Here is an 11,998-nt window from a genome sequence, read left to right on the forward strand (position 1 = left end):
TGGTCTTCTGGACGGAGATCTTGAGGCCCAGTTTCTTGCATGTATCTTCTATCTTGAGGAGTCCATGGTGAATGGCTTGCATCGGTCTGGCTTTGTTGGCAATCAGTACCAGATCGTTTGTATAGCTCAAGCAAATGACACCGTTGGTTTAGGGGATGCTGACGATCTCGTTCATCAAGACGTTGAACAAGGTTGGGCTGAGGACACTTCCTCGTGGAGTTCCGTTCTCGAAGTTCTTGGTACTAGACAGCTGCCCTTAGAACCGGACTTTGGCTTTGCGGTCGGTCAGGAAGTCATCCAGCCATACCAGTATTCGACCACGAACTTTGTTTTTGTAGAGCGCCGTCAGGATAGGGTGTTTCCCAGCAACTTCGAAGGCCTTCTCTAGATCGATGAAAACCGCCATTACCATTTTTCCCGTCTCTGTGATGGCAGTGATGAGGTGGCAGATACTGGCTGTTGTTCCCACTCCGGAGTTGAAGCCGTAGACGTGTATGTGGCGTCTTCGTGTAACCCATAGGAGTCTTGAAAGGACCATGCGTTCCATCAGCTTGTTGAGACAGCTCAGGAGACTGATGGATCTGAACTCATTATTCTCCTTGGGCTTGGGTATAGGGGTGATTATAGCAGTCTTCTACTGGCTCGGTAATCTTCGTTCAGCCCAGGACCTGTTGAAGAGTCGTAGAATCTTTTCTTGAAGGAGTGTGTGGGAGGGCATTGACTAGCAGACTGTTGTGGATGCCATCCTCATCAGGGAACGTATTCTTCATCTTCCTTGCTGCTCTGACCAATCTGTCTTGTGAAAGGTTGGTCTGTGTCAACAGGTTGGCTTTTCCCTTCACTGATGAATTGTCTCCGCTCCTCTTCCAGGTCTGTCTGTTTGGCTTCGATGGCAGGTGGGAGCTGTCTTGTCGCGGATCTGACGGTGAACTCGACGATAGGCTTCTCTGCTTCTGCTACCGTGTCTGGATGTCTTGGAGTCTGTGGTGGTCTTCTCAGTGCTATCTTGATCTGTCTCCAGAGTTGACCAGTGGGGGTATGCTGGTTGATGGTGCTACACCAGTTGAGCCAGGCTCTGGTCTTTTCTTTGTGATACTCTTTCCTGGCATGCCTCTGGACTGCTCTAAGATTCAGTAGGCCGTGGGGGCGCCGGTGCTTTTGAAGATTTTTATGTACCTGTTGACCCTCCTTTTCAACTCCTTGCATCTCTCATCGTAGAACCACAAATCAATATATTTTCTGTTGTTCTTGGTGAGGGATAGATCTTTCTGCTGCACTAAGGATGCATCTCATGATTCTCCCTGCGTCTTCTTCCAGGCTAGGACATGTATTATCTGACGGATGATCCTCATTATTTCTTGTCTTGTATCTGTCGTCAGGACATGTGCCTTCTGGCGGGAAGTCCATGGGTTCCACCTCCAGCAGGAAGGAATCCAGTTCTTCTTGGTATCTGGTCCAATTAGCTTTCTTTAGGTTTATACGTGAAATATAGTCCTTAGGTCTTGGATTGGTAGAAAGGTGGATTGTGACATCTATGGAGTGATGATCACCGCACAGGTGGTCGTTGATCTTCCAGGTATACATGGGCGCTAGGGGTACGTTGGTTATGGTGAAGTCGATACAGACTCCCAGTGTGTGCGTTGGAACGCCATTGTTCACCACCGTGAAGTTGTTGTTGTTAGTGAGCAGGTCTGCGATGTGGTTTCCTATTGCATTGTGTTTAGTTCCTCCCTAGAGTGGATTGTGGGCATTGAAGTCTCCGACAATGATAGTCGGGCCTAGGTTGTCTTGCAATACGCGGCTGAGGTTCAAAATCTTCTTGTGTGATTTATAGACATTGTGGATGAGGATCTGGTGGGCCTTCCTGGCACCGGTGTAGATCTTTGTGCTGAGGACTTCTATGTCATCCCCGAGGTGAATTTTGCTGTCAACTGGTGCAGACGGATGTCTGTTAGCGATCGCTGTGATGGGCCCCTGGCCATTGCCTGGTGTTGCTGGTAGATTTCTTATCCTGGGAGCTTCATCTTACACTGTTGGTCAGGTTCCTTCTTGATAAGCGTCTCTTGAAGGAGGATTACATTAATCTTGTTTGCAATCGCTGCCTGTGGAAGCTCATCCTTCTTCCCCATCGCTCCTTGGATGTCCAGCTGGAGGATTGTTAAGATATCTGAACAAGGAGCTGAACAAGGACTGGGAGCAGGTTGTAGATCTTTTCCATCATCTGTGTCATCATTTTCTCTACCCGATCGATCACTGACTCTTCTGTTTGTCTGGTTATTGATCTCGTTGGTTGTTCTCTTAGTTGCAAGCTGAGCTGGTTGCTGTTCTTGATAATTTCAATGTACTGTGGCTTGGGTGCTGACTCTGTGTGTGCTTGCGCCGAAGTAGGTAGCACAGTCCTTTCTGTTGTCTTGTTTGTAGCTGGTGCATACTCTGGAGCGGGTTGCATATATGTTTGGGTCTCCTCTATTCGGATCTCCTCGGCCTGGGTCTTCGTTTGTATGAGTAGCACGAGCTTCGGAGTTGCCGATAGTTGTGGGCACTCTTCTTCTGTGAGAGCTGGAGCCTTCTGGGCAGGACGTGGAAGTGTGACTGCCTGCATTCTTCGCTGCATCTCCTTCTGGTACACGGGGCATCTCATGCTAGAGGCCATGTGGTTCCCGTCGCAGTTTACGCACTTTAAGAAGCTCTTCTTCTTCTTTTTATGTTTCTTGAAGCACAGACGGCTGTCGTGGTCCCCTGCACAAACTGCATACTTGGCTGTGGCCTGGTATGTTGCGGCTCCGTGTCCGTAACGGTTCCACTGGAAGCAGCGTAGCGGTGTTTGGATGTAGGATCGCACTGGGTACGACCCGAAGAAACCGGAGTCTACACTGCCTTCATACTTCTCATCCTCATGTATGCTTCCCCTGTGTGGTCCTCCTCTCTCAATCTCACACAAAAGCAACAACCAGAGAGAACACAGAAGAGGGCGTGCAAAACCATCTTGGAACCTGCCTACGACGGCTATAACAACGCCCTAACCACCATGAATTTCCCAAGGCTGTCCGAGAGGCATCGAGATGTAATGAGAAAGTTTGGAGAAGATCTACTCAATCACCCTCGTCACTGGCACTTCCTCCCACCCAACGTCACGCCACTCAACCAGGCACATCGACAAGTGCCGAGGAGTGACCACTACAAGAACAGCACCAATCCGTCTGTAATACACTCCGTTAATTCAATCTAATCTAGTCTTAGAATCAGCTCAAATTGTACATTGTCAGTGGATCACTGTATCACTGTTAAACCTATAAATCGATTATTATCATTACTGTTATTATTATTATTATTATTATTATTATTATTATTATTATTATTATTATTATTATTATTATTATTATTATTATTATTATTATTATTATTATTATTACTATTATTATTATTGTTCTTGGAGTAATCTTCTCTCTGATACAATTCTTGTTAAATTGAATAGCCGCTGACGTTCTGACGATCTGTGTAGCTGATCGCTCAAAATTGCGGAAGACCTTTTTTTCCTCATTGTTCAATGTGGAACAGAAGTTTCCGATATTCATCTGGGAACCAGTATCTGCAGATTTCGAGGTCTCTTACCTCTTCTTCAGCTGGGTGGTAATAGTGAATATTTTAATCATCTTGGACTATATGTTCACAAGTGAGAAATGACCTCACCGAGTGAGCTGTGATTTTTCGTCCGTGACTGTTGTGATGAAACGTCACTATGGTGTTCTAGTCCGTTTTTTGAGGGAAGTATCAATTGGTTCTGCTGTGTGTTTAAGGGTGGTCTGAGTTTTTCAATTAAAACAGCTTCTGCTATTTGTAGAATGATCACCGCAGACTACAAATAGCAGAAGCTGTTTTAATTGAAAAACTCATGTACCATGTACCAATGATTCAAGCTTCCATGAACTGCGCAATTAATAGGTCAATATCGGAGTCTCCACATTTTGTCCTTTTTGGTTCGGATAAAAAACTCCCATATGATTCTCACTTCAGACTTACCCTCCCCCCATATATAACTTCAGTGATTATGTTTAAGTCAGAATCCAGAATTTCAACATTGTCTTCAAGAGAATTCATGGCTCACTAAATCTCTCAAAGATGGATATGGCACGGCTCCACAATGCAGGAGCAAGGCATTGCAACATTGCAATCGGAGACAATGTGAACAAACAAAATCATACTTCAACATCAAAACTCTCTGAAAAGTTCACAGGACCCTTTCGCGTTCTTGACATCCTACCAAATAATAAAATCAAAACCCTTTGCTTGCAACACGCTTCCTCGCAACATTCAGCAGAAAATATCCTCCACATAGACAATTGTAAGATTGTTCCCCGAGGCCTCGACCTCACACATATTCCTTCACCTGCTCCAGCACCCATTCCGGCTCAAGATTCTCCCACCCCACTCACCCCAACTCCTACTCCTCTTCCTAGATACAGTCTAAGACAAAGACCAATCTTGTGTATTAGATCCTTGCGTGAACTGAATTATATCTACTTTTTCATCATGTCATCATAGCTATTTTCATGTTTTCCATCTCTCTCATATGGTGCCCTTAAAATTCCACATATACTCGTATCATGTCTATGCCACTATTTTTACTTTTAAGGTGATTACTTGTGACCTATCCGAACATTCCGGGTGAGGTCACCGGATGGCAGCTGGGCCGAGCATTCATGTTGCACGCATATGCATACCAACTAGCACCAGTGCACACGGACGCACACGCATGAAGAGTTTGGTGGTAGTGAGCCCGCTCAAGACCTCATCTCTCAGGTCAATCAGGGTCAAAGAGCAATTATCTCCGGATTACCTACAAGCCCACGCTGCCGCTTCACCCCAACGGTCGAAGCATAATACCACATATAACAGTATTAATAATTCATTTGTCTAATGGTTCTATGTCCACTTGGGCATAGATTGTACATATGTATAAAACGTAGGATTAAAATTATGTAGCTAACAAATATTTGAGCCTTAGATCAAGTCTAGTAAGGCCAAATTGGACCCCTGTAATCTAAACTATTGTATGTATTTCCTTGTTGGCAACTCATCCGAATTCCCCCTTATAAGACCCAGTCATCAGGTATTAGGAAGGACTTAAAAACTGGACACAGCCTGGACAAATCGCATCAATAAAACAAGAAACCAACTACTCTTTTTCCTCAACCGGTTTCTGTCCATCTAATCTTGCTTCTACGTCTTAAGGAACGACTGCGCTACCAAATCTCTCCTTTTAAAGAATGTTGTAATCCGCCGAAGATCAAAACCAACATTTCTTCTGGCGGCCCCGGCAACAGTCATCATCATCATCATCATCTCTTAAATTTCAAGTCTCTGCCCCATACAATGCCGTTGGCATAATCATCCCATAAAATCTTACTTCAGAACTTTCGGTCTGACGTTTTATCAAAACCGACCAAAACCGGAGACCCCCGGTAAAACCCTATACTTAATGTTGTTATATCTTAATGAAAATAATTTCTGTGCATATGTACTTTGACCTGTTCTTTCTAATTGTGAAACCAGACAATACTTATCTGATGATTTTTTGTGAGAAATAATATCCAACTTTGTAAGATTCCACCAGTATCACTTGCAGAGCACATGATCATGAAGTTTTCTATTGGTTAGGTTAGGTTAGGCATATGTTGACACAAGCTGGGCGCGACAACAGATGACCCCTGTTCATTGTCGGGCACTCACGACCACGCACGGTCACGCACTTATCTATAGGCTGTTCAGCACTGATAGCACAGAAACATAACTACAACATATCCAGGGTGGAGGACTTTGGGCAGAAGTCATAGAGGGCGAAAAGTTTCATCTATGATATTGGTGTCATAATTCAAAGAAATGGTGGGAAAATCAACAACAACAACAACTCATGATAATCCTAATTACATCAACAATAATACCAATAGAATTAATGATAAACACATGAGTATAAACATGATTACAATTATAATAATAACAAAGACAATAATAACAAGAACAATAATAATAACTGTAGTATGACGATTTTATCTTATATTAATATTTTCACATTTCTTCTAAGTTAATATAAAGTAGTTTGGTCTGTCTTGTGTTTTACGATCTACTTATTTACTCGTACATATATTACAAATTTTGACTACTTGGTTTGATATATCTGCGATCAGAATACTGCAGGCGTGGAACGTTTCATTCGGCGATGTAGGCTACAAATGCATAATCTGATGGACATGAGAAGTCAACAACTTTATGTTATACTCGTAGTGTTCTTACCATTCTGATGTGTTGTTCCGCTGGGAGCAGTTTGATCTCAGCATGTAGGTGGCCAATAGGTGGTGTTCTGATACAAGCTGTTATTATTCTTGCAATGTATTTATTTTTACAGAGCCGTAATTTTGATATTTTAACCTCTGCCTGATAAATAAAAAAGCCTGATAACAGCTGTAATAATAAAAAAAAAAATTCATCCGGTGAAAAAGAACTCATCACGATAGACTAGCTACTGTCATACAGCTTATGCATAAATTGGTTGATGCTTGAGACACCTGGACTGCATGAGACTCCGGATAAGATTTCTAGACACCAAATACACAAAATTCTTCCGACCTCAGTTAGATTTATCATAAGTCGTAGGGTGTACTTCTTTCAGTTTACCTTCGGTACCTTAAACTAGTGATGCAGCCAGAATGCAATTCTTCATATCTTACTCCCAATTCCTTATTTGGGTAATTTGCAAGACACACCAGATATCTGTCTTCTGGCTGCAATACGTACTAAGGCACGGAAGAGAAATTTGAAAGAGGGACATCATTCGACTTATCCTAATTATGATTAAAGATTTTTCCCCTGCCCCTGGTATTATCGCTGTTTTCCTTTCTTCCCGCTTCTCCTCTTGTCACTCACCCAAAGACGCCTTGGGTTTGGATATCGCCATCTCTATCTCCTCTAGGGACTTTTTCCTTGTCTCTGGCATGAGGGCCATGGGATAGAAGGCAAAGAGGAACGTTATCCCTGCAAAGCAGGCAAAGGATCCGTATAGGTGGAGTGTATCGACCATCAGCGGGAATCCCTGAATGACGAGGACAGTGGCACCGTAAAATAGAAGACCAAGGATGTTGATTCCTGCCGCTCGGAACGAGAGGGGCATAAGTTCACGCTGATGTTGCAGCATATTTGAAATGGCAGATGATAAACTAAAAGATATGGTTAGCAGTGACACAAGAGGAAGGATACTCATTTCCGATGCTAATTCTTCATCCTGGATCTCAAATTTCACATAGAAGTAAACACTGATGCACGTCAACGCAAGTGAACATATGAGTGAATGAAACATAAATATTAGTTTCCTGCCGCAGCAGTCCGCTGTGAGTAGGTAGAAGACTGCTCCCACCACGCAGGTAACTCCCAGTAAGACGCCGGACATGTAAGGATCGATCCCTGACTTGGTCTCCATGAAAATGGACACAGTAAAGGTAAAGGCAATCGAATAGCCTGTGAACTGGAAACCGAAGGACAAGAAACTCAAGACGAGGAGTCTCTTCAACGACTGCCATTCTCGCAGGTGCCCAAGCTGGGTCTTCAAAGAGTCCTTCTTGTTCCGTCTCACCACAGTCCGGATGTCGCTCATCTCTGGTGTGATATCGAAAGCCGGACCCCTGTAGAACTGAAGGGCGTCTTCGGCCTCCTGGTAGCGCCTTTTGCTCGCCAACCAGCGAGGTGAGTTTGGGAGGAACAGAAGACCAAAGAAGGGCAAAACGGTCGATAGTACTCCACTGAAAATTGCCAGCGAACGCCAACTCATTAACGCTCCCGCACTCAACACAAAGAAGACTCCAATACTTCTAAACATATCGACGATGCTGCAGAGTCGGCCTCTGTACCTACTAAAGGCGACTTCGGTAACTAACGTATACGCAGCAGGGTTGCTTACTCCGTAGCTGATTCCCTGGACAAGGCGGGCGCCGTGGAGAGTCAACACGGCCGAACTTGTCGCCAGGACGATCCAAGAGACGAGGTTGACCGGAAGGCAGATTAGGAGCGCAGTGCGTTGTCCGAGCCGCACTAGCATAACACACGCTATGAAGGACCCAATCATGCAACCGATGTGCAAGATGCTTCCTGTAAAGAAGTGCACATTTATTACTTACTCTAAAGACCTCGTCACATTATGCGTCAAATCGAGGGGAACTGACCCCGGCGGTCCCTGCAACACACTCAAATTGAGGCGCGCGGGGCACTTGACTCGCGCTGTTGTTCTCCCAGCAGTGGTGGATTGGTGAGGAGTAACAGAGACCCACCAAACCGCCTCACTCATCATGTCACAGAAGTCGCAGTTCTACTGGCGTCGTGAGGGCGTTATTAAACTGAAACATCACCTGTGCAAAGGCAGAAATGCCAGGGATGAACTGAGTAGCGTTCATCATTCACATACGTCAATGAGTCACCGTTTGAACAAAAGACGGTAAAATCGCGCTCGCCTTTTACCTCCGTGTCAGGCCACCCTGACCGAAAAGACGCATAGTGTGACATGGCCTTAAAGCTCCATTGATACGGGGGTTTAGTTGCCGTTAGTGCTAGCTGGAAATTAACTTACCTGGCAAGTAAGTGTTGACACTAGGAGAATTTGGGGGCAAGCTTACTAATTTTCCGTTGATATTGAGCAAGTAGAGGGGTAGTTTACAAGTCGCTAGCACTAGGGGCTACTAAAATAGCCCCGTGTCAACGAGGCTTTACTCACACGTAATTTTGTCTGCCTCCTTGTCAATGATCAAGGGTCCTTGTTAATCTATTTCGACACCTTCATCCTATCGCTGTTCTCTATTTTGCAATTCATATATATCGTTTACAGATTCTAAAAATTCTACAAAGTGTATTTTTTGGTCTGACAGTCGTCCTATAGCTAAACAAAATTGACTGGCATTAGTATTTAAGATAGTTGACAGACGGGAGGGAAAAATTGTAAAACTGGGAAAAAACTCACTGTAACAACCGAAAACATTAACATGAGAGGAAATATGTGATTGTCCTGTGGGTCGATCGAAGAAGAAATCAGAGGTGAGAGAACAGAGGGAGAAAGGTACATCGCATGGGGAAACGCGTGTCATCCAGGGATAAAAAAGACGACATAGGGCAACTGGAGATAGCCTCCGAGGCCAAGAATGCTATGAAGTAAGAAAATATAAGTGTCTCAAGCTTTATAAACGATACCCGTAAAGAAAAGAAAAACAGTTACTCGTATACCTAAACAAAGGAAAACAACATTGCATATGTTATACTGCAAAGCTGCGTACCACTCTTTGTTTATGCCTAACTAAATGGACAGGAGATATAAAGAAATTGGCCCACCTGTCTTTTTTAGACTTATAAGATTATCAGTTAGAAATATATATGTATGTGAGTTCATAAGGGGAGAGGGGGCCTCTGTCGCTAAGCTGGCCCCTTGCTGGAGACCCTGGGATTGTCCAGAGATCAGTGGCGATCTCTGGGCTGATGCTGATCTATACCAGCTATTCCCAAACTGGGGTAATGGGGTCCCTTGGAATCCCCAGCACCTTCCAAGAGGATCCCCCAAACCAAAAACCAAGAGCAGTTAGTGGATGCCCGGCGATTTTCTTTAGTGTTAAGACTACCACAAGGAAACTAAGCAATAGCATTCCATAAACGATAGGCCTATAAGAAAATAGATGACATACTCTACGGATCTCGTTCAGGGAGCGACCGACCCGAGTTGTCTGGCAATCAGTCTATCGTTAGTTGCTTTGTGTTTCCCTAACCAGAAACCCACGGCTGCCGTCGATGGTTCTCTGGCACGCCCTTAGATCTGCCTGGGAAAAGGCATTGAACTATTGTCTATGATGTGAGTCTACAACTGTTTGTAGGCATGTAGTAGGAGGAGGAGAAAGAGAAGGAGAAAAATGAGGATGAAGAGGAAAACAAGGATGAAGACACGGGTTGCAACCTCCGATTGTCAGCTCTCGTTAAGTAAAACGAGGACAAAATAGTGGGAATCGATAGAGAAAGAGATCATGGACTCGGCCCGGGGACTGAGTGCCGTTACCACAGGGTTGGATCTCCAGGCGAGGTTTTGGGAATGGATGGCGTCGACAGAAAGGTGGAACTGAAATTTCGTTCCCCCATCCCCATTCTCTCTCTCTCTATATATCTATCTATCTATCTATCTATCTATCTATCTATCTATCTATCTATCTATCTATCTATCTATCTATCTATCTATCTATCTATCTGTCTATCTATCTATCTATATATCTATCTATCTATCTATCTATCTATCTATCTATCTATCTATCTATCTATCTATCTATCTATCTATCTATCTATCTTTCTATCTATCTGTCTGTCTATCTATCTATCTATCTATCTATCTATTTCTCTCTCTCTCTCTCTCTCTCTCTCTCTCTCTCTCTCTCTCTCTCTCTCTCTCTCTCCCTCTCTCTTTTTCTCTCTCTCTTCCTTACCAAATAACGCTGCATTGGCGGGATCGAGGTACAGATCGGTGGAGTTGTCTTTGGTCAGTTCGGGAAGAGTGACCCCGGGGAATGAAAAACTGCACCCCATGGCGAAGAGGCCCATCGCAGCGATAACCGCACACAGCACCTACAACAGTCATAATAGATCATAGGCATATCTGCCGCATAAGACAAAGGTGTATTTTTATCCACGTTGTATAGACATCAGATTTGGGGAGCCTTATCGCAGTCGACTTTTTGTTCCCCATCATGAATAACAGGCTGTTATATATAAAAAAAAATTCATAGAGCTATAGTATATGATTTTTTTTATCTCTTTCTGTGGATTAGAATGAATTACATTGCTAAAAGATGCAAACAAGAGACCTTTCAGTCCAGAACGAGGATATACAAAAAATTTAAAAAATCCACCTACTTCCAGGTTAGATATACGCCTGTACAGCTTAAGGTTATAATTTCTCTTCCGGTTTTAAAACTATAGGTTTATCGCTCCAAGGAGTCCGTTCAGAATGCAGCATACGTCGTGCAAAATCAACCTTAGTCTATGCCTCTTTCTCTCTTATTTTCCATCTATGTGCTATTCAATTTTTTCTGTATATAGTAAAAGAAGATATATAGCACAGTGAGTATCACTTTTTAGGATCATAACAGCGGTTACCTATACCCCATCCCACCTGTCTCGCCTGTGGCACCTTGGCTTGGCAACATGAAGAATAGGCGCTGTCATCTGTCATAGAATTTATTCAAATTGTATTTATAATCCTAAAAAGTTATACTTGCTGTACCACTCAGCTTCTTTACCTACATACAGAATATATATAAAAAAAAGTAACTAGCACATAAATGGGAAATAAGAGAGAGAGAGGCACGTACTAAGGTTGATTTGACAGAATGGTTAGTAGTCAATCACGACGTATGCCACTCCCTGAACGGACTCCTTGGAGCGCACAGACTATAGTATTTACTCTAGTTATTGCCAGTCGCTCTCCTATTTTCAGGTAATGGAAACCCCCCTCTGCTCACCTGTGACCACAATCTCGGAGACGCCTCTTTCACGCGGATCTTCCCTTCTCCGTCACCATGATGGGTCTCCTTCGCCAGGTGCCCGTCGTCGATCACACAACCGGACGCGTCCAGATTGTTGCCACTTCCAAAGACCCCCATCTCCCAGCTGGTGCCACACGGTTTTAATCAGATGAAGAGGGGTCTCACTGCATGGGAAAGACCTAATAAAGAAAAATCAGTCTCGTTTAATATTTGAGTCTCCACTGTCACATTTAAATGTTTCGCTCTAACAACCCGACGACATCATTCAGTTTGGGCGGAGTATATGAACACGACCGGGTGTTTTTGACGTTTCTAAATTGGCGCAGTAAGTTAGAACGCTTTGAGCCATGATCGTGACCCTGTAGGACGCCAGTGTATCAAGACATGACAGGAGAGAGATGGTTTGTATATCTCCGCCAGAAAGTTGATACGATGTAAAGAGGCAC

General features: G+C 43.9%; 1 protein-coding gene across 1 annotated transcript in view; it reads right to left on the bottom strand.

Annotated features, from left to right (window-relative positions):
* Positions 1 to 3,419: 3,419 nt before the first annotated feature.
* Positions 3,420 to 11,998, bottom strand: part of LOC143034362 (facilitated trehalose transporter Tret1-like) — an 8,959-nt gene continuing 380 nt past the window's right edge. Inside the window, exons 2-4 of the mRNA XM_076200318.1 lie at positions 11,529 to 11,731; positions 10,494 to 10,632; positions 3,420 to 8,136 (exon numbers count right to left, since the gene is read on the bottom strand). Of these exons, the coding sequence (XP_076056433.1) occupies positions 6,914 to 8,136; positions 10,494 to 10,632; positions 11,529 to 11,669 (1,503 nt within the window). The 5' untranslated portion in view covers positions 11,670 to 11,731 and the 3' untranslated portion in view covers positions 3,420 to 6,913. The remainder of the gene's footprint in view (positions 8,137 to 10,493; positions 10,633 to 11,528; positions 11,732 to 11,998) is intronic.

Source organism: Oratosquilla oratoria, chromosome 17, assembly GCF_046742065.1.
Source record: "Oratosquilla oratoria isolate Oo_2021 chromosome 17, ASM4674206v1, whole genome shotgun sequence".
Taxonomy (NCBI): Eukaryota; Metazoa; Arthropoda; class Malacostraca; order Stomatopoda; family Squillidae; genus Oratosquilla; species Oratosquilla oratoria.